General features: G+C 48.5%; 1 protein-coding gene across 1 annotated transcript in view; it reads left to right on the top strand.

Moving 5' to 3' along the window:
* The first annotated feature begins 4,568 nt into the window (after positions 1 to 4,568).
* ESR2 (estrogen receptor 2) overlaps positions 4,569 to 26,090 on the top strand; it is a 56,276-nt gene continuing 34,754 nt past the window's right edge. Inside the window, exons 1-3 of the mRNA XM_044436197.1 lie at positions 4,569 to 5,002; positions 11,743 to 11,918; positions 22,551 to 22,667. Coding sequence (XP_044292132.1) covers positions 4,569 to 5,002; positions 11,743 to 11,918; positions 22,551 to 22,667 — 727 coding nt within the window. The remainder of the gene's footprint in view (positions 5,003 to 11,742; positions 11,919 to 22,550; positions 22,668 to 26,090) is intronic.

Here is a 26,090-nt window from a genome sequence, read left to right on the forward strand (position 1 = left end):
GCTTTGGCTGGTGCCTGGCCATACCTGTCCTCGCTCCTGGTTCCTCTAACCATATGCAAGGAGCACAGGTGTGAACGTGTTTGCACCTGTGTGCTCACAATGGGTGGGTGTCAGGATCAGAGCCTGATCCACCCCGGGAGCACCCTGCAGGCGCTTGCGGGGAGCAGCTGCGGGGCAGTGCTGGCGGTCCCGGAGGGCAGCCCCAAAGGCTTTGCGGCACTGCCCTCCCGCCACGGCGACTCGGGCTGCCCTGCCGGCTTCCTCGTGCTCTGCCTTCCTGCATTGCCTTGCCAGGAGCCTCGTTCTCGCCTGCCCCACCCCCCCGGCTTCCGCCTAGCTCCAGCTTGCCCTTGTTCTGCCCTCGTCTCCAGCCAGGCCCTGCCTGCCCGCCCAGATGCCTGCACCCATCCTTCCTGACCGCACCTGGCAGTCCTCCTGGCACCTGCTCTTTGGCCTGCACGCTCGGACCAAGTGCTGTCGGGCTGTGTTCCTGTCTGAACCTTCTTGCCTCACTGGCTCTTGACCCTGGACTGTTCTAGGATGTGCCTCTTGCCTCTGGCCCTCTGCCCTGGTGCAGGCCCCCTCCCCACATCTGCACCCCGGTCCAGGTGTCTTTTCTGCACCTGTCTGCTGCCCACATCCTGGACCTTCCAGAAGGGGAGAGAGAAAGAGCCATTTGCAACATCAGGATAAGCCCAAGGCATCTGGGAGCCCTGGCAAGCCAGCTTGAAAAAGGAATGAAACCAATAAATGTCCCCACGAAAAACAAGCAAGATCCAGGCCACAAAAATAAAACGTATAACTAAACCTGTCAGTCTAAAAATACAGTTATGAGGAAAGCTGTGTGGATCTTTAGCGCTTCCAGATGCCAACAAAAGCACAGTAAATACAAAACCGAATGCAGCTACAGTTTACAGAGACCCGGGGAAATGGATCAGCCTAGGAGTGGCATTGGAAAGATGCGAGGCTCACTGTCAGGTTGCCTTGTTGGGAGTATCACAGCCCCAGACATCTTCTCTTGGGCACCACCTTTCTGATCACAGGCAGTATCTGGAGGAAGGCTGCAGAACAGCTTGGTGTAGGGGCAGCGAGGCCGGTTTTCCTGTGAAGCAGAACGAGGTGGCCAGTGTGGGGCAGAGGATCTACCATGCCTGCAGAGGATTCCCAGCCCCTCTAGGTATAGCTGGAAAGGCTCCAGCTTGCAACCTTGCCAGGCATTTCTGCCCACCAGTGTCTGCAATACTGAACTGGATGGTGTCAGGATCCAGGCTGCTCTGGGGCTTCTGCTGATGGTCAGAAGCCCAGCTCAGTTTTCACAGGATCAGTCCCAGACCCAGCTGGAGCTCTCAGCCTTGCAGGCTGCAGTGAGGCTCAGCTCCTGCACCCTTGCTGCATCGGTTGCTGTCTATCCTGCCTTGCTGTGTAGCCCCAGCAACAGAGGTTTGCCTGCTTGCTGTGGTTCAGCTCCTGCCTCTTGCTGAACCCTTGCTCTGGATCCTGCCCAGTTACCCTGTCCCATGGCACCTGTACCTCTGTTTTCTTCCCATTCTTGAGCCCTGGCTTGCCCTTGTCCTGCCCTGATACTTACTTCTGGCTCCTGAAGCCACTGTGGATTGGGCGTGTTGTTGAACCTTGCCCCTGGAATTTGGACCCTGTCTTACCTCGAGCTCTGTTGCCCCGGTCCTGGTGCCCCTGATGTGTCTCGCACTGTCTTCGTTCTGGCTCCTGACAGTTGGACAAAGGTCTGGTTGACCCTTAAGTCAGACGCCTCCTACGTTCCCTCCTTCCCGTGGTGTGGGGCAGAGGTGGTGGGTGGCATCGCTTGGAGCAGCACACAGTCTGCCCCACATCTTCTAAGAAACCAAATGCATTGATACAAGGTGGGGAATACATGGCTCCACAGACCTGAAAAAGAAAAAGACTCAAAGTGATTGTGGACAACAGGCTAAATATGAGACAACAGCGCGATGCCTCTGCAAAAAGGGCACATGCTATTTTGGGATGCATTAATGGAAGTATTGCTTCTAAATCGCAAGAAGCAGTAGTTCCTCTGTAGTCAGTACTCCTCACTCGTCAGGCCCCATCTGGAGTATTGTGTCCAGTTATGGGCACCAAGATTTAAGAAAGATGCAGAAAAATTAGAATGGGTCCAGAGGAGAGCAACAAGGGTCGGTCCGCCCCTTGAGATCGGGGACAGAGGCCCTTCTCCGGGAGCCCTCTTGGAAGGAAATCGGGAGGGTAGCTGCTCAGAGAAGGGCCTTCTCAGCAGTGGTGCCCCGACTGTGGAACACGCTCCCCAGGGAGGTTCGCCTGGCGCCGTCGCTCTGTTCTTTTCGGCATCAGGCAAAGACCTTTTTATTTCCCCAATATTTTAACAGTTAATTGGTTTTATCCTTGTTTTTATCATTATTTATTGGATGCAGTGGGTTGTGTGTTGCTGTTGTTATGGTTTGCTTTGTTTTTTTTGGTTTTTTTTTGAAAGCCATCCAGAGTCTTTTAGTATTGAGACGGCAAATAAAAACTTTAAATAAATAAGTAAATAAACAAACAAAAATGATCCAGGGTTTGGAAGCACTACCCTATGAGGAGAGACTGAGAGAACTGGGCATGTTCAGTCTTGAGAAGACTGAGGGGGGACATGATATCCCTCTATAAATACCTCAAAGGGTATCACAAAGAGGAAGGTCAAGATCTCTTCTTGCTGATGCCAGAGTGTAGGACACAGAATAATCAGGTCAAGTTGTGACAACCCAGATTCAGGCTGGACTTCAGGAAAAGCTTCCTCACTATCAGAGCAATACAGGGGTGGAATCAGCTGCCTAGAGAGGTGGTGGGCTCTCCCACACTAGGGACATTCAAGGTGAAATTGGGTGGTCATCTGAGTGGAATGGTATAAGTTGGTGTCCAGCAACAGCAGCGGGTTGGACGCAGTGGCCTTCTTGGCCCCCTCCACCTCCATGGCTCCATGATAGGCAGTTTACTGCCTTCCAAACATGCCAGAGAGGAACATTTTCTGTGGCCAGGGCGGAAATAAGATTTTGCTGCTGGTTGGTTTGGCTTCTGTACATGGGATTGAGTGGAGGGGAGACCTCTCGTCCTTTGCCTCTGACAGGCGCTGGCCCTGATGGCTATGCCAATGTGCAAGAAAGCGTTCCCCAGGTGTCGGGCTCTCTACCCACACAGGGTTTTATCTCCCCCGGGGTTTTCTCAGCAATGGTTCAAAAGTCAATGAAGCTACTGAAGTGCTGGTGAGTTATGTCCCCATTGGCTGGTCCCAGGGGGTAACCACGAAATGCCTTTTTGAATGACATCTGCAGTTTGTCTTCAAGGGCAGTTGCAGGCCTGTTCTATCATCCAGCAGAATGAGAAGCCACCCCAGACCTCAGGCACCAGGGCCAGGGCATGGTGGCAAGGTGCCGAGAAACCGAGCCTTGTTTGCCAAAAGACCTACCCAGGTGCCACCTAAGCTGGCCAGGATAGTGGCCAGAAGACACTGTCCTGCTGGTAGTTTTGGAGTACAATTTAGCTTTCGGCCCAGTGGGCAATATTGCCCCATTTGCGTGATACAGATGACATCTTCTCCTTTAGCCCTGCAACAAAATATCTCGGGCCTCATACAAATCGCTGCAGAAGTCTAACCTGGAGGTCACTAGCACACATTATCGGCAGGATATCTTTGTCCAGGGGAGATGGAACTGGCATGCCAGGCTCAGCTGGTGCTTGCTCGGGCCATGGTTGCATGTGGACGATCCATGGGACAAGCGAGGCTGGCGCTCATATTGAATATTCCCTCTCTTCAACGAAATATTAGCTATTTAGTGCAGGCAGGGGGAAGGTTCAGCTCCTGAGCCGCATGTGATCTCTGGGGCTGAGTCACTCAGCAATGCTCAGCTGAAGAACGTTCCCCTTTCCCAGCGCTCAGCAGGGGAAAGCTCTTCTCTTCGATCAGCTGCTGATCAGATGTAAGATGGGAACGTGGCTGGAGGATCAACGGGGCTGGTTGCGTGATCCTCCTGCTCGCTTCTGAGTGCACATGCAGGGCTTTGGCCTCCTTCCTCCTTGACATGCTACTCATGATTACTTGTGAGTAGACATGTGGAGGCGTGTCCTGCTTACTTCTGCGCAGGCTTGCTCTGCATGCTTACCTCTGAGTAGCCATGCAGAGACTTGGAATTTGGGGTGTTATTTGAAAGTATTGCTCAGGGATTCAGCCCAGGTCTCTTGGTGGACGGCTTTCCTGGGAATGACGGCCCAGGCACCGATCTGTCTGCCTCCCACAACCGCATGCTTACTGACTCCCATATGTTGCCACTTAAGTTGGATGCCTCGCCTTTGCCTCATGCTAGGACAGCCTCTGGGCAAAATCGTTGCTAACGCTGCAGTGGCGAAGGCCAGTCCCCCGGAACAGAATGCGATGGCCTTAATGTGGACGCACCGGAGCATCCGTGTGGACTAAGCACAAGGATTTCACAGAGCTCCTTTGCAACCTGAACATTTTTCTTTTCTAGGTTGACTCTTTCAGGATGACTGCTTGAAGAAGAGGTGTTTGGCATCCTTCTCTCTCCAGCATGTCTCTGTGTGCGCCGACCCACAAGGAATGTACTCCGTTGCCGTCGATCCAGGAACTCGCGTGTAGCAAAACAGAAGCCAAAAGCGCCATCCCGGAGCTCGGCCTGCCCATCCCGTTCAGCTGCAGCCAGTCTGCTTTGACCAGAGAGCGCAGCCCCGTGTATCTCTCATCCTCGTATATGGAAAACAGGCACGACTACTCGGCCATGGCCTTCTACAGCCCCGCCGTGGTGAACTACAACCTTCCGGGCAACTTCAGTGATTCGGAAGGGGCTCCTCTGCGACAGCCAGCGAGTCCGAACATGCTGTGGTCCAGTTCCGGTCACATCTCTCCCCTGACCTTGCACTGCCAGTCATCAGTTTTATACGCAGAGCAGCCCAAAAGCCCGTGGTGCGACGCCAGGCCCGTGGATCATGTCCTGCCTATGCACAGGTAACCTCTTATTGTTACCCCCCGGTCTATTTACCTTGGCCCCACACGGCGTCACACGCTAGTGTGCAGTGCTGACGGGGGATGAAAGCGATTGCAGCCGAACACACCTGGTGGGCACAATGTTGGGGAAGACCCCGTAGGGTCTGAGTCTCCAACATGGCGCTCATGGGCACCACTGTGCCCATGGATACCCCTCTTGGCTCCCCTGTTCCCCCGATTTCAATTTATTCAAAGGTTGTTGTTGATTCAATTAACTTTAATTCCTTTCAATTAATTAACTGGGAGGCTAGCATGCTTCAGAGTCAAGTGCTTCTCTCCAGCACTGCACTTATTAGGGTTCAAAAGGCTGGTTTGGACTTACGGCGTTCAGACCGGACCTCTGCCCTGTACTGAGTTTTTTCTGGGAGTGATTTCCGTTTTTTCTTTCGAGGAAAATAGTGCGTTGCAACCAGCCATTTCGCAAATGGGCAAGTCCCACCAGGGCGGCCATTTTGTGAGAGTACCCACAACTCTCTCAACACTCCCAACTTTTTATTGCCCGCTAACCCCAAAAGTTGGGTGCCCCCTGCTGAAAGGTCACCAAGAAATGGAATCCATGATAGGGCTAGACCAACTTTCCAAATATGTCTCTGTCACACCCCAGATAGGAACAGATACCAGAGATCAAAATTTAGGGCTCCATAAAAGTAGCAAGTTGTTCAAGAAACACTTACACTGCGGTAGTATAGAGAAAAAAATAAAGAGGCGTCTGGGAGAGGGTCATCGCTATGGAAGAAGAACTAATTTTCCAGGAGCAAAAAGAAAGCAAAAGAAAGCATTAATTTGCATTAAATGTGTGCATGCTGGTTTGTGTATAGGTGCAGTTTTAGAAATTGTTCCTACACATAATCAAGACAGATCTTCATAGTGAGGAAAGTGATCTCTGGGCTTGCTCGGGGGGCTGTCCAGTGGTACCTGAGATGGGCAACCTCAAAGCCTCTGGACTCTCCCTCCTTCTGGCTCTTTTTCTGCAACTTGGACTTGGATCGGCTCAATCTTCAAAAAGGAAGCACCTTCCAGTGGAGGACTGTCCTCTGCTAAGTAGGACAAATGGCCGCCCTGTCACCTTGCATTTGAAAAACTGGGGTGCCACACTCCTGCTTGCAGCTGGTGCGGACCGACCTGGCCACCTCTGTGGAAGCAGAGGTGCCATTCGGCTCGGGGGTTTCCAAAGAGGCCCCTGCAGGAGTGCCCTGTTCATTGCCTGGTTTAGAGAAAACTGGCAGGACATGGTTGCTCTGAAACTTCTGGACCCAGGAAACAGGGCACACCTGTTGTAGTTGCTTCATTACAGGTCTTTCCAGTTGCCGAAGGCGTGTGGGGCTGGGGATCCATGGCACACATCCTCCACCACCTTGGAAGAAAGAAAGGGCCCTTTTCGTTTTTAATTTGCACCGGGGAAGCCCTTGCTCTGCGCACCTGGCATGTGCGGCTGCATGAGATTTCTGGGCCAGCGGTTTCCTCCAGTATGGAGCAGTGAGGGCTGCTGAAAGTCCGACTCCCACTCCAGTCAAATCTGTGCTAAAATCTTATTATTGATATACTTATTTTGGTAGCCCACCACTCTTTTGAGCAATTGCATAATTATCTTGCCCTGTTGGGATTGTAATAAAGGTGTATGAAGGTCCTATGGGACCATTCCAATGGTCCATCCAGTCCAGTGGCAACCAGGTGCCTTGCGAAAACCCCACAAATATGGTAAAAGTGCCACAGCCCCTTCCTGCCCATGTTCCCCTGCAACTGGCATGCAAAGACTCCCTGCCTCTGACTCTGGAGGGCACATACAGCCATCAGGACTAGTAACTTGGAGCCTTACCTTCAGGAATTTGTCCAATTCCCTTTAAAACCCATCAGTATATACTGAGAAAGCAAATTCCTTAGTTTCAATATGCGTCCTAAATCAGCCAAACTCAGCTTGATTGAATGACAGTGAACTTTTCATTTTATAGAAATGACACTATCGGAGAAAACCAGGGTTGAACCTTGCCTGTTGTAGGTAACGTGGGAGAGCAGGGCATGGGGACGGAACTAAATTTGACAGGCTAAAGAGGCTCTTGATACTGGAAAAGGACACAGTTCAAAAGCCATTCAGTGAAAACCAGCAGAGTTTGGGTTGCTGTTCAAGAAACGTAATAGGCAAGGGATGGTCCTGAGGAAATGCATCCCCTAAAAGAGGACCTCAGGGATTGTAGAGTGCTTTATGCCTTCTTATCATGTAGGTTTTTAAGATGGGGGCCTATCAGAAAAAAAGAAGAGGGCCACTCATTCAGCTGACATGACTGAATACGCAGAACTTCAACTCCAGAGTTTTAGGAGCAAAGCACGGAAAGCCTGCTGCCTCTATGGACAAGCCCATCCGCTTTGTTTCCTTCTATGTCTGACTTAGCATACTAAAAAGCAGAGACATCACCCTGCCGACAAAAGTGCGTATAGTCAAGGCAATGGTTTTCCCAGTCGCAATGCATGGCTGTGAAAGTTGGACCATAAGGAAGACTGAGCGCCAAAGGATTGAGTCCTTTGAATTGTGGTGCTGGAGGAGACTCCTGCAAGTCCCTTGGACCGCAAGGCGATCAAACCGGTCAGTCCTAGAGGAGATCAACCCTGACTGCTCTTTAGAAGGCCAGATGCTGAAGATGAAGCTCAAATACTTTGGCCACCGAATGAGAAGAAAGGACTCCCTGGAGAAGAGCCTAATTCTGGGAACAATAGATGGCAAAAGAAGAAGAGGACAGCAGATGTTGCGGTGGCTGGATGGAGTCACTGAAGCAGTTGGTGTGAGCTTGAGTGGACTCTGGGGGATGGTGGAGGACAGGAAGGCCTGGAGGAATGTTGTCCATGGGGTCACAATGGGTCGGACATGACTTTGCGACTAACAACAACAACATATTTGACTTAAAAAATGCAATTAGGGATGTGTGAGGAGTCTGCTCTGCTGGTGAGAATCCACTGGATTCCCTGGGCTCAGTGCCCCAGGCTCCAGACTGCTTTCTCTTGGCCTTGGGCCCAACTTCCTGGCGTAGATGTAGAAATATTTTGGGTGGGGGCCTACTAGGAAGTGAGGGAGCTGCACAAGGGGAATCCCTTTTCCGTGCATGGGACCTGCAGCGTTGTTTGTGCTGCACGTGTGGCAGAAGGTTGTCAGTTGTGCAGCTGGAGTCCATGAGCATCTGTGGACTCTTTGATACTTGGCTGGATCATTGTGACCCCCAGGCTCAAGTTCTTTCTGTGCTGGAGATGAAGAAATTGGTAAACTTGTGGAAAGCACCATCACCCCTTGGAGGGAAGATCTCTTCCGTCTCACTGCAACCCGCCGTGCAGCTGATGGGCCACCTCAAGGCATCTGCTCTCTTTCTTCTCAAGCTGGGCTCAGTTTTGGACTCAACGGCCCTGAAGATTGGGGATTGTCCTTGGCAGCACAGGACACACGGCCCTGGGGAAAGGTTGGTTCAGTCCTTGAGTGAAGATGGCATCGAAAGGGCAAAGAATCAAGGCAGGGCTGGTTCTAGTGCAGGGGGGCAGCAAATGGGGCAGCCACGTAGGGCCCCAAGAAACCCATGGTGGCAAGTGACCGCCGGGCTAGCCCAGTGACAGTGGCTGGACAGGGCTTGATGCATTGCCTTGGTGATGATGGGAAAATAAATCAGCAGGAGAAGAAGGGCTGAACACCTCCCCCCACCCCGTGAACGGATGCACATTTTAAGTGTGGCATTTGGGTTAGAGCATCGCACTGTGGCAAGAGAGACCCATGTTCAAGTCCCCACTTTGATGGAAGAATGACTCGGTGGCCAATCAGAGGCTCCCAGCCTAGCCTACCTCACAGGATTGTTATGAGGATAAAAGGGAGAGAGGTTGAGAGGGAGCAGACCACTCAACACTCTCTGGAGGAAAGGCAGAATACAAATAGATGGGGATGATGGGAGCTGCAGTCCCAGGATGTCTGGGGGGTACCTGGTTGGAGACTCTGGTCTTGCACCTATTATTATTATTGTTATTATTGCTAATCTAACTTCTATACTGCCCAATAGCTGACGTTGTCTGGGTAGTTTACAACGAACCATTAAAATACAATCTAAAATGTACCACATGATAAATACACTGGGGGGAAAAGTTTCCATATGTAATTTAAAGCCACATTTAAAGCACATATAACATTCCAACAAGATAAAACCAGACTGAAGCTGCTTAAACAACTCACAAAGGCCCAGTAAACCAATTAAATGCCATAGAGAAGAGTCTTAACCTTGTGCTGAAAAGACAGTAAGGTGGGTGCCAAGCAGGCCTCACTGGGGAGCTTGTTTCCAAACTTGGGTGCCACCACTGAATAGGCTCTTTCCCTTGTTGCCACCAACCAAGCCTCCCTTGGAAGTGGCAGTTGGAGGCACCACAGAGGGTTGTTTATATTGTCCAGGTAGGTGGTAGTTTAGAGGGGTGTTTAAAAATTCCTTGACAAGCCAGAATGTTTGATGAGAGTAGAGATTTTATAGGAAACTCCTCTTCCTTTCCTTCTTTACAAGGATAAGTCATTTCTCATCTTCAAAATTCTCTTCGCAGTTGTGCTTATCCTTCTGTTTCATTTTTTGTGGCAGTGTCTTAATGCTGTGTTCATGACATTAATTTATTGCCATGGAAACAATGATTGTGGTATTGTAGATTCATGAATTATAACTTAAATGAAAGCTCAAAGATGGGAAGAAACTGAACTCTGTGTAGCCATTCCCTCCCTTTCCTTGATTAAATGAGCATAGGCCATTAAAAATGAAGCATTTTGTATTAAGATATGTTACACAAAACTTTCCTTGAGTTGGGAAGGAATCTTTATCAAAAATGACACGTGCACTTTTAACTGAGGCTCTCCATTTAATGGATACCCAGAGGCACGTTCTACGGTCTGTCGCTTGCTTCCTGCCCCTGGATTTAGCTCTTCCTCCTGTGCCCCTTGCTTCATTCCAAAGTTAGGAAGAGATCTGTTTGTCAAACTTTGGCCTTGCAGGGAGAGCAGGTCTACCTTCAGCTGCTCCAGCAAGTTGTGGCACGTCTGGGGACATCACAAAATATGCAAGCCAGGCTCTGGCCTGCATCCCTAAAATTGCACTCCACAGGAGAAACTTTCATTCTTGGAGTTTGGCTCACTTTCTTGAATGGAAGAGCACAGTCTTCTTTAAATGCAAATAATTTTTATTTAAAAAAAGAGAGAAATTGATCCTGCGCACACACAAGATTCAGAAGGAGAATTGCCATCCATCCAGAGCGTTAACAAGTGGGTTTCAGTAGGGTCTTGCAGGGGTGGCCCCTTTTCCAGGACTCAGAGTGGCAATTCAGTGGCAAACCAGTTCAAGGTTCCAGTCTTTGTAAGGGTGTATCCTGAAATCATATCAGATCTTATTATTCTTGCCTATTCCTACTGATCTAATCTCACTTGTTCCTGGTTCGTCCCAAGGTTTTTCTGACCACCACTGTTCCCAGGACGACCTCTAGACTTTTAGACCAAAACACTTTCTCTCTGTCCCTTTTGTGTCCATTTTTGACTAGCAGGTCAGCAAATGGACTGCGCCTGCCATCTTACGTTGCTTAGCCACGTTTGTGGACATGCTTGCGCTACAACCGCAACACACAGCTTCCAGGTGTGCTTTTTGACCTGTACAAATGGCTGCACTTGAGCAAGACAATTCGTATGTCCTGATCTGTTATGTGACACATGGAAAATGAGAGATGCTTTGAAGACCTCTGTTCTCCTTCAAGGTTCTTCAGGAACTATTTCTGACTCATCGGTATCATTTGTAGCAACCTTAGTACAAAGGTCAGGGCTTGATAAAAACATTCTGAAAGGACAAAGAGTTCATATGCAGAACTGAATCATGTGGGCAGTTAAATGTTACCTGCAAGCAACAAGCTAGTTTGGGTGTCTTCTAACAGCAGGGGATGGCCATGCAGATCAGAAGCAATCACCGGGGGGCTGTTGCTGCCCCCCAGCACCTGCCTAAAGCTGCAGCTTCACTCTGCCCAGTGCCAAGAATGTAAGCACCCTGCTGGATCAGACCAGCCCAGATCACACCATGGCCAGCCAAGAAACCGACAGACAAGCTGGGAGTGCATCAGCACTCCCTCACCCATGTTCCCCAGCAGCTGCATACATAGCCAAACTGCCTTTGATACTAATATCCCCAAGAGAACCAGTAGCCACGTATCCTTAACAATAGCTTTCTCTGCCATGCATTTGTCCAATAGCCTTTTCAAGCCATCCAAATTGGTGGCCGTTGCTGCATCCCGTGCAAGTAGATTCCATAGTTTAGCTATGGGCTGCGTGAAGAAGAGAGGCTGACTCTGTATATAAGCGACAAAGTGTGGTACCCATATGGGCTTTGACATCAAAAAGACATTATGATCATACTGTAAAGGGAATTTCCATTAGGAACAACACTCCTGTGTAACTTAGAAACTTCCCTGTGGATTTCTGGTCACACGTCTTGGGTGGACTGGAGCCCCCTTTGGGCTTTACCCTGGTCGAGTGCAGACTCTAACCCTGAAAGCTGCGGCATGACCAACTGGTTGCATTTCAGGAGTCCTTCCATGTCTGTCGCGTCACGGATGTTCTCTGCACTACAGGAAGATGTGAAACAAAGCAAACGGCAGGCTGTGAGATGAAGCACCCGTGTCACTCTCTTGCTTTGCGCAGCAGCTAATTGTCTTCTCTGTGCCCCCAGAGAGACCCTGAAGAGGAAACCCAGCAGCAGTGACTGTGTCAGCCCCACGACAAACAGCCCCGTCTCAAAAAGGGATGCCCATTTCTGTGCCGTGTGCAGCGATTATGCCTCAGGGTATCACTACGGCGTTTGGTCCTGCGAAGGCTGCAAAGCATTCTTCAAAAGGAGCATCCAAGGTAGGGGAAGGGTCTTCTTGGGAAAGCCTCTCTTTAGGGGTTCATTGCATGCCAGTGGTTTTTGCAAAGGTGTTAGGCCGAGGAAATTGGGGGACTGGCATGACGGAGAGGGATGCTTAACTTCCTTTTTGGGCCACCTTTTAGATCCAAGATCACTCCCCTGCCGAGTCTTCCTTTCACCCCGCCACACCAGGAAAGGTGGGGAAAGATCCCCCACTTTGGAAAAAGGCAGAGGATGCCTCCGCCGGAGAAGAAGAAAGCATGCTTAATCCACTTTACCTGCTTGCACCCCAAAATGAGATTTGTATGATTATAATAGTTTTTTGTTTTTTTTAAAGCAGAATTCAGGACAGGACCAAATGAGTATGTAACCAGTAAAAGCTTCAGTATAGCAAAGAAAGGAGAAGGTTTGAAAAACATCTCAGCGGTCTCCAAGCTGATAGACTGGTGGAGTGATATTCTGTGAGATAGAAGATGCTGGTTCTTCTTAAATGCTCCATGTTTTGATTTAATAATTATATTTATATCTCACTTTTTCCCTCCGAGGAACTGAAGGCAGCTTACATACAGTAGGGAATAGGGCCAGTGCGTAACTCTCTACCCACTTTAAGCCTTGTGTATCTTGAAGCCTGGCAACATTTAGGCAAATCGTGGCTGGAAGGCACTGATTTGTGGTGGAGAACCTTGGACAAGAGGAGATGCTTAGCAGCACCCCTGCCTGCCCGAGTTTCCCTGACCAGCTGTGTTTTTTCCCCACCCTCTTGTATTCCAGACCTGTGTCTAGGCAGAACCTGGGCCAGGGCACCGGTTTAGGAGCAGGGAGCTGCAAGGAGAAACCAGGAAGGGCAATACTGTAGCTCAGGAGCTGGACACTGGCTTGGCCTGCAGAAGGTCCCTGGTTGGACCTCCAGCATCTCCCAGAAAGAGTCAGCAATCAGGCGGAACATGGGAACTTGCATTTTAGTAGGTTGGACCCTCAATCTAACCAACCCAGTATTGTCAACATGGACCGGCAGCAATGGCTTTTGGGAGTTTCGGGCAAGAGTTTTTCTGGTTTTCCGTGAGATCTTCTGCAAGCAAAGCGGATGCCCTGCCATTGCGCTGCATCTCCTTCAGCACTGTCACAGGTGCTGGGAACAATTCTGCTGGAAAGCTTGGCATGCTACTGCTGGACGGTGCAGAGGGAGAGAAACTTTGGCCGCTTGGAAGCCAGTCGTTAGTTAACACGGATGATCTAGAATCACTCCTGTTTGCTTCTTTTGCATACAGCTAAGCTTTAACTAAAACATTGCAAACAATTGTCGTTATATTTCGGGAGCTCAGCATTTACTATTTCTTTCCATGTGTCCGTGTGCGTGCATGTCTGTGCGCACACGTGTGTGTCAGGGCCAGCCCAAGTAATTTGCCGACTGAAGCAGAAACCCAAGATGATTCTCCCTCCGCTTCCACCCATGAAAGCTGACTGGACTGGCAGGTGCATGAAACACCGTTGGTGGGGCAGGATCCTCATCTGCACGCAAAGGCAGCCGCATGACGGGTGGGGGGGATGTCAAAGCTGTTGCTGCCCCCCCCCGGCATCTGTCCCCTGAAATGCCTGCTTCACTCTGCTTAATAATAGGGCCAGTCCTGCTGTGGGTTTGCGTGGACTGTGGATGACGCTTAGTGAATTGTAGTCCATAAAAGCTTATCCTATAATCACATTTTTAGTCTTCAGGACAGGGGCAGGGAAATTCCTTCCACCAAAGGGCCACATTTAGTTTTGGAGAAGCCTCAGGGAGTCATCTTTTGGTGAAAGGCTAAAGGAGAGACAGCTAAAAGTATTTTAAACATATAAAGCCCCAGACAGCTTGGAGGCAGGGTATCTCAAGGAACACCTTTATCTGTATGTTCCTGCCCAGTCCTTAAGATCTTCTACGGAGGTCCTTCTCTGGGAACCACCCGCTAAAGAAGCGAGAGGCTGAGAGTCAGGGGCAGGGCCTTCTCAGTGGTGGCACCCCATCTGTGGAACATACTCCCCAAGGAGGTGCCCCTAGTGCAGTCATTGTTTGCCTTCAGGTGCCAGGTTAATATCTTTTCATTCACCAGATGTTTTACTAGCTAGATGGATTTTACTATTGTTTTTATTCATACTGGTTTATGGCATATACTATCTTTTAATCACCTGGAGTTATCAATTGTTGTGCACCTGGTTTTCATTGATTTCCTTATTTGTGGTGTTTCACTCTTGTTTTATTCTGCAAAACATGTGGAGAACCCTATGGGCTATAGGAATGGGTAGGGTGAGGTGGTATACAATGCAGTAATAAAATCATCAGCATCATCGTCATCCTCACCACCACCCTTCCAGCATTTTGTAGCTCAAAACGCTCCCTGTAAGTTATTAAGCCTTCGGGGAGGCAAATGTTTCACACATTTAGCCTGGTGGTGGGAAACTGCACAGAAGCTCAGAAGCCACCAAACCATCCTTGGTTGGCTGGAAGGGAGAAGCTGGGCAAGAGAGTGGCCATCTAGGGAACTGCAGATGGGCAAATTTGGCCCTGGGTCTGAGGTCGCCACCCCTCCTTCGAGGTGCCTCAGCAGCGTGGATGTGTGAGGAATCCATTCCATGTGGAAAGGACATCCAGTTCCACATTTCCAGCTTCCCAGCTTCCAGTCCACTTTGCAGCAGCCCAGAGTTCCCGGTGCCCAAGGTTTGCTGGGTGCTTGCCAGGAATCGAACCCTACGCCCAGAGAGGGCAGGTTGCCTGACGCCTGTGAGCGCTAGTGGACTTCCTCTTGGCTTGGCTCACTTCGCAGGCCTTGCAGAGCACGATGGGAGTCGTGGAGGGATGAATTCCAAAGCGGTCTGTCCCGATCCTAGAGCAATGCAATTGGCCACCCAGTTTCTTGAAACTTTTGGCATCTTTGCCCCACCCTCACTTTGCATACACACAAACACACACAACACTCAGAAGCATATTCAGAAGAAACGATAGCACAGGTAGAAGCTTGTAACCCAATGTCTCAGCAGCAAATATTCCTTCTGCATCTCAGTCTTATCTCTAAGAGGCAAAGAGCCTTCTGCTTAACAGCCTTCTGGAGAGTGAGAAGCTAATAGATGAAAGAGAGATTGCAGCCTAACTGCTGATCGTCTGCTCAGAGCCTCTTTTTCTCTTTTTGTGGTGATGGCTCTGAGTGCTCCTGTTGACCATGCCTGTTTTTTAGGGTAAAAAAGTGAATTTTTAGTCTGTAGGGGAAGCAGAGGGCAGAGGTTGAGGTGGCTGGATGGAGTCACTGGGGCGGTGGGGGTGAGCTTGGGTGGACTCCAGGGGAAGTGGAGGACAGGAGAACCTGGAGGAATGTTGCCCATGGGGTCGCGAAGAGTCAGGCACGGCTTCGGGACTGAACAGAACATTGTTGGTGTAATTTCCAGGTGTCCCAGGATAATTGGTGGTCATCCTTGCATCCTTTTTGCTTAAGAGGTATATTTACTATTATACATATTTGATTCCCCTCTTTTCATTTTCTGCTATATTAAAATTACTGCACCCAAACATTTCCAAAACGTAGCTCTTCAGTCTAGGAGCTACAAATTAAAAGTATATTAGTTTTCCCTCTTCCAATCAATCAATGTAAGGTTCAGTTACTTAATCTACCAATTAACCCTTAGTGTTCAGACCTGTGTACAAAAATATCCTCACAGCTAAATCAGATACATCAGGTTGGGTGGCAGAAAGTGCTTCCTGATGGTTAGGGCTCCTAGGATATGGAACGGGCTTCCAAGGGAGGTGGTGGAGGCCCCATCAGTGAGGGTGTCCAAGGAAAGACTGGACAACCACATGTTGGGGTGTCGTGCCTAATGGCTCGACAGAGGCGTTGGCACGCGAGAGAGGGCCAGAAGCTCGCGGTGAAAGCCAAGCGTTGGAATAGGAGGATTTACACTTGGTGCCCAGGGCCCAAACGGCCCCCTGCAGCCTGACTGAGGCTTCCTCGCGAGTAGCCTCCCCGCATCCTGGCTCCGAGTTGCTTGAGCAGCAGGCAGCTTCCCTTCCTCTAGACTGTGAGGTGTTTGAGCCAGTTGCTCCCACCTCCTGACCTGGAAGTGGCTGGGCGGAGGCCTGGAGAACAGGAGGACGTAACAAGACATTTAGGATCCGCCCGGCTTAGGAGGAGATTACGGCGATTAGACCAATTGCGGCGGCAGGAGAGAAGTTTGTCCCACCCACAGACAGAAAGGCGTGAGAGGAGGTTGCGATCCACTTGACTTTCTCCCTCTTAGTTCAGAAAGGAGGGAGCAACTGAGCTGCTAGGAGCTCATTGCCAGAGCTTATCTGTTGCATCGTAAATCTTGCAGTAAATAGCAATAAATGTCTTTAGTTTTATTGCCAACTGCTGTGTGAGTTAATTGGAGACATGAGTTACGGCCTCACGGGAGAAAGTGAGGTTACATGAATGGAGTTAAATGTATGGAGCCAGCTGGAGGCGGGGGCAGACTAGATGGCCCCAGAAACCCCTTCTTACTCGCTTTATTTGGATGTTTCTAAGTTACTCAGACTTTTTTCTGCACTGAATTCATTTATATGTGTTGAGTTTTGCAGACTGAGTTCTGATTTCTACCTATAATTTAACCTCAGATATATGTTTACTTTTAAGCAAGTTTCATTGTTTACAATGAAAAATAATGGCAAAATAAACTCTGAATTGGGTCCACAGTCTCAGATCTGTAAAAATAATATAAAATTTGGATACAAGAAGCAAACATGTTTTAGGAATGAGCAAAATATTAACCTGTTACATGTTTTGGTCATCAGTGCTTTAGAATTGGACAAGATAACCTTTTGAAGGCCATGGCGTATGTTAAGAGACCTGGTAGGACAACATTTTAATCTTTTTTCCAGAGGACCTTTGATTACAATCAAGCTTCACTGCCAAGAACCAAGTCTACATCTGTTCTGTGCATGCCAGGGCTTACTAAAAATTACTCAGAAATTCTGCGAAACTGACTTTCAGGGCATATTAAACCTATTTTTCCTAGTATTTGTGACTCAACACAAATCAGCCCACTATCCATTTTCTGCTTTAAATACTTATGAAGCAAACCTCCTAAAGCTTTGTAAAGGCTGAAAGAAGCAGCCTCTTGATTTTAACTGACCCTCATGAAAGTCACAGTTATGTGAATGAGCTGTATAGTTTCCCTAAGTGGGGGAACATTTTGGAAAGGGGGTTTGGAGTGGAGAAATGGAACGTGGAGCAAAAGATTCCTTTTCCCTTTTTTCTGCTCCAGATTTCCCCCCAGTGTGCCTCCCCATGTGGGCATTCAGATTTGGTTGTCAGGATTTGGAATCTGGATGGTGGGGTTGGAAAGTAGATGGGGAGTGGAAAGATGCATGCAAGGAGAAGGTTAAGCATTGGTGCAGTACAGAGGAAACATGATAGCGCAACTCCAGAGCATTTTCAGAGCAGCAGGATGCCTGGCATTGTCATTGCTCAGGCTGGTGAATGAGGTGAAAACAAGGCGTTCAAGTTTTGCAGTTTTTAGCACAGGGGATTTAATTTAATTTAATAATTTAATTTAATTTAATTAAGACGTGTGTATGCCATCCTTTGCAGCAGCCTCAGGACGGCTTACAGAAATAAAATAGCAATATAAATAACAATATACTCTTATAAATAGCATTAAAACATTGCACAGTAAAACAATTAACAACAATATATCCTCTCCTAATTAAAGAAAAGAAAGACAGACAGACAGACAGACAGAAAAAATGATGAGAGAGCTAACCAAGACCAGCATTTCTCCTTCATGCCTTTCCTTTGATGCAGCTCCTACTTGAAGCAAACAGTTCCAGTGAGCGTATTTCCTTTGCAAGATTGGCTGGGGTTGTAATTAAAAGCTAGCCATTGCATTCCAGGTGACCAGAAAGCTTTTGCCAATGCTCAGAGTGTTCTACAGGTAGTGCATGGCGGAAGATTTCCTTCGGAGGTGCAGCTGTGTGGCTGTCACAATGCGTATGTGCACACCAGATTTGTCTACCAAACTGCCTCCCCGCCACTTTGCAGCTCCACCATTTCCCGATTTCTGTTTATCCTTCCAGTGTACCAAGTACATCTGTAGAACTATGGAGATCATGGTGGGCGGTCACCTGTGGGGGCTGCAATTTGGAGTGGGTACAGGTGCAATTTGGAGTGAAAAAAAATTGGTAGTAAAAACGGTGTCCTGAAGTTGCTTTTTATCTCCAAAAGCTGCCATCAGGCTTTTGTTATATCACACCCAGCAGGTGCCAGAGGTTATTTGTCTGAGCACAGACAACCCTGGGTATATTTAGTGCCTGCGGGAGAAACTGCCTGGGAGGTCCATATGTACCCTGCCTGGGGGGTCGGCGATGAAGGAAAAACAAGACATGCAAATAATAGAATGGATAAATAAAAACGCATGTCGTATCCCACATCCTCCGATTGTTACAGCCAAAGGCATTAAGAGGCAATCCAGCACCCTGTCCTTGCTGCTGAGAAGCTCTCCAACTTGGAAGCTTTCAAGATTCCCAAAGGCCAGGAGGAGCGACAGAGACCGTCTTTGGCTCTGTGTCCTCTAATCCAGTGGTTTGCAACCTTTCCACAGCTGGGGACTGCAAAAATAGGAAAACCTCCTTTGGGACTGCTGAGGCAGAAGCAAAAAGCGCCATACAAGTAATACAGTGTATTAGTTTCCAATACCAGAAAAATGAAACTTCTCCAAAACAGCCAGAAACTGAGCAACAAAAAATGCCAGCGAAAGAAGAAAATACCGAAATTGGCAGGGTATGGCTCCCAACTAGTTCCCATCCAGCTGTTTCTCTCCTCCGTGGACCGGCGGCTGAAAACCGCTGCTCTAATTGCCTCTTTTGCTTTGTGTTTTGTTTTTTGTTAGATGGGCTTTTGAGTTCCGCTAACATGGCACTGCAGCAAGGGCCTTCCTTTCCTGGCCGCACTGCTCACTGGCAAGCCCATTTTCCCCTCTCCAAAATCAATTTTCTGACCTCAGAAGGGCTGCTGGCACGGGCTGTGAGGGGTCTCTGCCTCTTCCTTCTGAGGTTCAGGCTGCAGTCTCTGGCTTCAGAAGGAATTTCACGAGCCACCCTCTGATTCCTGGGATGCTTGCCCGGGAGCTGTCAGATCGCTGTCTCCTAGAAATTAATAAAGACCTCTCTCTACTCCAAGGGTGAACTAGTCTTAGGATTCAGATTAGGAAAAGCAGAAAAACATTAGGAGAAGCAGAAAAAAAATTAATGATTGCCCTGGTCACCCGCCTGCCTGTTAAGGAATTCAGGGCAGTGTACGTTCCCAGCTTCATCTTCACAATTAACTCTTTGAGGCAGGCTAAGCTGGAAGAGTAGAGCTTGGTTGGCCACGACCCCCCAGTAGCTGCTTTTGGCTACCCAAGGTGCCAGCACCAAGCAGGCCCTTTCCATGGTAAATGACACAAGGTGCATTTCTCTCTTTCTAAACATTTCGTGAAATGAATTCACAGCATAGAAACCAGTCTTTAAGGATAGGTATTACTTGAAATCATGCCTTCATTTCCTGAAATGCTTTCCTTCCTTTATCCTGAACTCACTTTCAAGGTCCATGAGCTAGCAAGGTCTCAAAATCCATGTAATTAGCAGAGTGAACGTTGGATTCTAATCCCATTTGGCCATGAAGCTCCCTCCTTGGGTTGGAAGCAGTCCTTCTCCCTTACCTGAACCTACCTTGCAAGGTTGTTGTGAGGACAAAAGAGTGGCAAGTGGACTGTGTGCTTCTTTGTGGTGGCTTTGATGGATTTTGCCCTTGTGTGGACCCACATTTCTGAACTGTCTGGGCCAGTGTCTTGACAAACAGGTAACCCTCACCCATGGTACACGTGCTCAAGAGGTTGGGGGCCTCCCCCAGGCCCCAGTGGCTCACAAGCAGTGGTTTATAGAAGGAAGGTATGGAACCTTCTTGGCCCCATCCAGGCTGCTGGGGGTCCAATCTGCCCTTCCAGGGTTTCCCGAATGCCCCACTGTTTCCCTCTGCTGCCCCACATTCCCCCGACAACAGATCATTGGCTGCTTCCCTGGCCATTGTATGCTGCCCAGAAAAGCTTCTAAAAAGTCTGAAAAAGCTCCCCTATGGCTTACTGAGTGGCAGTGAGAACTTCAAAGGAAAATATGAGGGCGTGGGGGGAGGGATTTTGGCCCTACCCCGTTTGCCCTGCCCACCACCAGTGTAACCCCAGTGAAATTCTCTAAAACTGGGGCTGTAAGAGAGTCAGTGCTTCTGAGATAAGGGGGAGAGCAGCGAGACGGCACCTCTTGGCTGGCAGTGCTGATTGCTCCGGGAAGCCACTCGTTTTGCTGCCCAGAGCTCTTTGCAAGGTGGGTGGAGTGAAAATGCCATTAATCCGTGTATTTCCCTTTGGTTTTGGATAGCTACAGACGGCTCTCCTGTCACCCAACTGGAGCCAGGTCAAAAAGGCTTCCAGTTCGGAAGGGTGACACAGGAAAACAGAAATTTTGTGAGTGAAAGGGAAGCTAATCCGCTCGGTTGGTCTTCAGCAGTTTTCACTACCACATGACTCAAGAATTATGTGGTCTTTTTCCACCCATGGAAATTACTTCTTTCCTGGGAAAACTGCCTTGCAAAATCCTTTCCTTGTGAGGTTAAATCATGCTCAAGGAGGGTGGTGGGAAGAAAAACATTCAAACAAAACACACTCACAGGCCAACATGTAGGGAAATGCTTGAATTCTCTGTTGGGGTCAGAGCATCATATTTTCGCCCAGAGCCGCTCGGGGTCCAAAGGGTTGGCAATCCAGCTCCGCTTCCCAGGCTATTGCAAAGCGGCTGTTGACTTTGCTGGGATATGGAGGTGATGGATGGGAATGTGGAGAGCAAGAAGTAATAGACATAGGAAGCTGTAGACAAAAGCAACTGCAAGCTTTGCTTTTTTCTTTAAAAGCCATTCTTTAAAACAAATCCACAGGCCTTCAAAATGTTTGCTAACCTCTTGGGAGCTGGCAGAGGAAGGACCAGAGGCTGCTCCTTCTCTAGCAGTTCACTCTGTTTCCACGCTGGGCACGAAGAAGGGCTCTTCTGTCCCCTGGTAACCCTACCAGGTTCCTTGCTGGGTGCAGAGGAGGGATGGAGTGCTGTGCCCAGGCATCATCAGCTTCTCGCTCAGATGCATGAGTTGTCTTCTGCTGGTGGCTAGTGGACAAGGGCTTGGATACAAGGAACAGGATGGGGAACCTCCAGGCTGCAGTCCTGGCTCCGCTGTGGAAGGTCATCCCTGCTGCAGCTTCCCAAGTGGCGTTACTTTCAGTGGAGGCTTTTTCAGCCCTACAGCCCCTCCTGTGCCTGGGAAGACCCTCTGTGCAAGCCGGGGGGGAGCCTGGAAAATCAGTGGAGTCTCTCCTTTTCAGACCATCACCCTACAGAAAGAAGTTGAGTTGGAGATCTCATGCACTGATTCCATAGAAGGCCCCCCCAAACATGACTTGGTATAAGCCCGAGAGCCAGCATGGTGCAGTGGTTAAGAGCGCAGGACTGGGACTCAGAGGATCTGGGTTCTAGTCCCCACTTGGCCATGGAGCCAACTGGGTGGCTTTGGGTCATGGCAGACTCTCAATCCAACCTACTTTGCAGGATTGTTGTGAGGATAAACTTGAGAGCAGGAGGAAGAGAATGGTGTAAGCTTATTTTCTTTAAAAAGGAAAACAGGTGGGTTATAAAACTAATAAATAAATAGCCCAGCAGCCCTCATTCCTCAAATTCAGGTTGTAGTTCTAAATGCAGGTGTAGGCCCACTGAACATAGCGGGATTTGTGTGAATCCTGCAGCTGTCTGCAACATGGAGGTGAAAGGAAAGGGGGGACACATTGCAGGCTGCCAGTTCGCCTTCCTATGCTCCTGCCCATGGAGTTGAGGTGTCCTTTGTGCAATCAAGGACGCATGGCAACCCAGGCTGCCCTTGCAGGCTCATTTATAGCCAGGATAGAGTCCAGGTTAGAGTCCATGCAGCGCAGGGCCACAAGGTTGGTGGCCGGATTGCAGGGAAAGCCGTATGAGGAGAGACTGAGGGAACTGGGTCTTTTCAGCCTGGAAAGAAGAGACTCTGAGGGGATCTGTTGGCAACATGCAGGTATGTGAGGGGTGTCACATGGAGGTGGGGAGAGACCTGTTTTCCCCTGCAGAGGAGGGCAGGACGTGCTCCAACGGAGCCAAGCTCAAGGAACCAAGGTTCAAAATTCGGATGCCAGGAAGTACTTCCTGACAGTTAGGGCCCCTGGGGTATGGAATGGGCTTCCATGGGAGGTGGTTGAGGCCCCATCGGTGAGGGTGTTCAAGGATAGGCTAGACCTGCACATGGTAGGCATGTCATGCGTGGAGGCAGCTGGAGCCAGGGGTCAGACTAGATGGCCCGGAAGACCCCTTCTGACTTGTTCTGTTTCTGTGTTTCAGTCACAATCCAGAGGTCTGCCAAGGACAAGCCAACCAACTATGGGCTCCTAGTGAGGCAAAGTGCAGGCATTTACTCATTCTCAGGACCAAATGTCTTCCTTCCTTCCTTCCTTCCTTCCTTCCTTCCTTCCTTCCTTCCTTCCTTCCCTCCTTCCCTTTGGTAAGAAAATCTTTCTTTTATATCTCTGTGCAGGACACAACGATTATATTTGTCCAGCAACAAACCAATGCACGATAGATAAAAACCGGCGCAAAAGCTGTCAAGCTTGCCGACTCCGGAAATGCTACGAAGTCGGGATGATGAAATGTGGTGAGTTTTTCATTCCCTTAAGCTGTTGCGCCCCTGCAGAATTGCTCAGTTGGAGATCTTTGCTCACATTCCAAAGCAACGTGGGCGCCAATCCAGACCACAGTTACGCATGCTTAGATTCCATGCGCATCAAGAGTGGGATCTAATGCTCTCATGGATCGCTAAAGCCAAGCTTCACCATCCCTGGGAATGCCTTGGATGGAAAGTTTGTATGTGTGTCATTCCAGTAATTTGCAGCAGACGGTTCTTTTCTGCTCCCAGGGCAGGCATCCATATGTATTTCCCTGTCTGTTTTTCAGGGAAATTCTTTGGGATATTTCATTCGATGGGAAAATGTGTTAGAGGCCTAAAATAGGAATCTTCCATGGGCTGACTGGTGGGAAGTGGCTGGTAAAATTGAGTTAAGAATGCCGTCATGGTCCCTGCTGCTGAAATGTCGTATTGTCAGAGAATGAAGAGCTTTTGCCTGCTGTTCTTTAATGAATCAGCTCAGAAGCTTCAACAATCTCAACAAAAGATCTGCCGGCTGCCCAGATTCCCATGTCTTCAAGTTGCTCCTCACCTATTAGCGTGGCTCGGATGTTCTGGATTGTATTAGGTTGCAAGGATGGTGAAGCTACAGTGAAGCTGCTCCGTTGCCCAGATTAAGTCTCCGAGGATGCTGCTGTCCGGCATTTTATCAAAAGCCCCTCCAGAACATCTGAGTTGCCCAAACAGGATCAAAGCTATGCCTTTGAATGCTGATTTGTTACCTGTGGCAATATGTTGCATAACTTTTGATGCCCTCGCTTTGCACCGCACCCTACGCATAGCAAACCTGCTTCCATGCCCAGCTTTCATGACGGATACCTTTTGCACGAGGCCTTGCTTCTGGCAGCAGAGTGGGGCATCACTCCCCCCTCACCAGGGTGGCCAGTTTGGCATTTGGTGGAGTGAGAGTACAAAGCAGCAGGAGGCCCAGCCAAAATGCCTGGCTCTTCCTCAGAGCCAGGCATGGGCCGGCTGTCCCAGGAGGTAACTCTGAGATCAAATGCACATTTTTGATTAGGGGAAGTGTGCATTTTTAAAACACGCTGTTCAGTGTCCCAGGATGTTTTGCTAGGTTTTGAAGGATACCACAACCATATTGAACTCCCCAATGCAAACATTTTCAGAGAAATCCTTTTCCAGTCTTCTTAAGATGCAATTTCTCAGATGTTTCTTATTTTGTATCATTTTGGCCAAACATCATTTCATTTTGTGTTATTTGTACATTTGGAAGAAATAAAACATTAGTGCTTTTTCAGGATACAGGACTGTTTCCCTAAATTCTGATGTCACAGACTTCAGTTCTCTTACAGGGTAGTTTTTGAGAAAGAAATATTATTAGCTCTTATGACATAATACTGAAGATGAAAAGCAGTTTTCTGTCATTATTTTCTCTCTCTCCTGAGGTTTCATGTGGCTCGTTTTGATTTGGGTAGCCTGTCCAGCTCAATCATTATCTTTTTCTTCTGGGAGAGGAAAACAGAAATTATACATATACTGCAATCAAAGCTGAATTTTCTCAGGCTTCCCAAATCAGTTTATTTATAAGATAACTGTAGAAAAAGGTGAGGTCTATCTGTCTTGGATTTTAGGCTGCTAAATCAACAGAACCATATTCAGCAGAAGAGACCAAATGTTCATTTTGCTCATTTAGGAAGATCTCAGTTTTATTTACATGCATCTGTGAATTTGAAATAAATAGGCATTATTAAGGAGGCAATGAGGAGGGATGTTGAAAATAAGCACTGTTTTCTATCCTTGGAGCAATATAAATGCCAAGATACGTACTCGTTTGTCAACAGGCTCCGTGTTGTTTGTGTTATGACAAAACAATGTCACACAAATGTATTCCTCCTCCATAATATTTCACAAGTATTTGATTTGGTGTTTAGCCAGTAGCCATTGCACTGGGCATGGGAGTGGAAAAATAATTTGGAATTTTCTATTTAAAAAGTCCCACCAGATGGAAGGTTCTTGGAACATGGGGTCTGTTTGTAAGGAAGGGAATTATCTGAGTAAATTGCATTCTTTCATTAGACAGGCAAAGTGAACTCTGAACAGCTAATCAGGAGAATGAATTTGTCACAACTCGTGGTTCTTTGTTCAGGGAAAGAGAGCAGTCCTGAGATAATAATATGTGTGTGAGATGATTTGGGACAGGTGAAAGAGAGTATCAGGGCTTCTGTATATGACGCATGAAGCCTGGATTGTTGGAGGAATTAAAACAGTCTTTTTTACATGTGCTTCTTTTCCCCAGAGTTCCCCTTTCTTTGCTATTCTTGTATGTTCCATTGCACAAACACAAGGGGGCACTGTGGTAAAGTGGAACTGTGAAAATATGTGACCGTTTTACATTGTTTCATAGCATGACAGCCATTGAATAGCTCATTTCACTTTTTCTAAAACAAGCTGCAGCAATGCTTGGAAAGCATAGGAGGAGTCCTGGAGGATGTTGTCACTGTAAAATACCACAAATTACTCTGAGTGAGGAGTTACAGCTGCACAATAATGCCTTGTGTAGAGAAACCAAGGATTAGCTATTCTCAAGCCAGTGCTCTCCGGACTATATGTTAGATAACAATTCCCATCATCCACAACTAGCCTGGTCAGTAGCCATGCTGCCCAAGTTTGGTGAGAGATACAACCCAACATATCTGAAGGGTACCAGTTTGGGGAAGGCTGGTCTAAATTATTGCAGTGACTGGGTTCAGACAACATAACTCACAGTCAAGGGTTGAGTATGGGTTGTCATTAAACTATGGTTTGTCATTGAAACCCAACTGAGATTCCAATCTGTGGTGACCGTTCCCACAACACAGCAACAAACCATGGGTACTCTTCATGGGCCGTTCATGGCTAACAAGCCACAGCTTGGGTTCCTACAACTCAGAGATCTGGGTTCTACTCCCCATTTGGCCATTAAGCTACCTGGGAGACTTCGGGCCAGTCACAGACTCTCAGTCCAACCTATTGCACGGGGTTGTTGTTATGGGAGGGACATAAATGCAATGTAAGCATGATGACAGTGACAATTGCAATGACCGTGACGATGACAACCTAGCATCAGTTCAAAGGGTTGGGCTCCTGATATTGCTTGGGACAGCGCAGGATAGGCTGAAGTCCCAGCTTTGACCTCAGAAAAACACTGCAAGTTTGGAACTTGGACTTTGTCCTCCAAGGGACCCCACTCCGCCCTGATAGCCAGTGTGATTCCTTCCATGCCAACTGAACTCAAAAAATGGAAGACTGCCTTTGGATCCAGCACAGGGGGGTCTTCCAGGAGGGGAACGGGGAGGGCGATTGCAAAGCCTCAGCATCCTCCAAGGAATCAAGGCAGTCCCTTGACTCCTCCTCCTCTCAAGAAGAGGAAGAGCACGTGGAAGGCCAGAATTGGCT

The sequence above is a fragment of the Varanus komodoensis genome, unplaced genomic scaffold, assembly GCF_004798865.1.
Source record: "Varanus komodoensis strain SLA01 unplaced genomic scaffold, ASM479886v1 scaffold3, whole genome shotgun sequence".
Classification (NCBI taxonomy): Eukaryota; Metazoa; Chordata; class Lepidosauria; order Squamata; family Varanidae; genus Varanus; species Varanus komodoensis.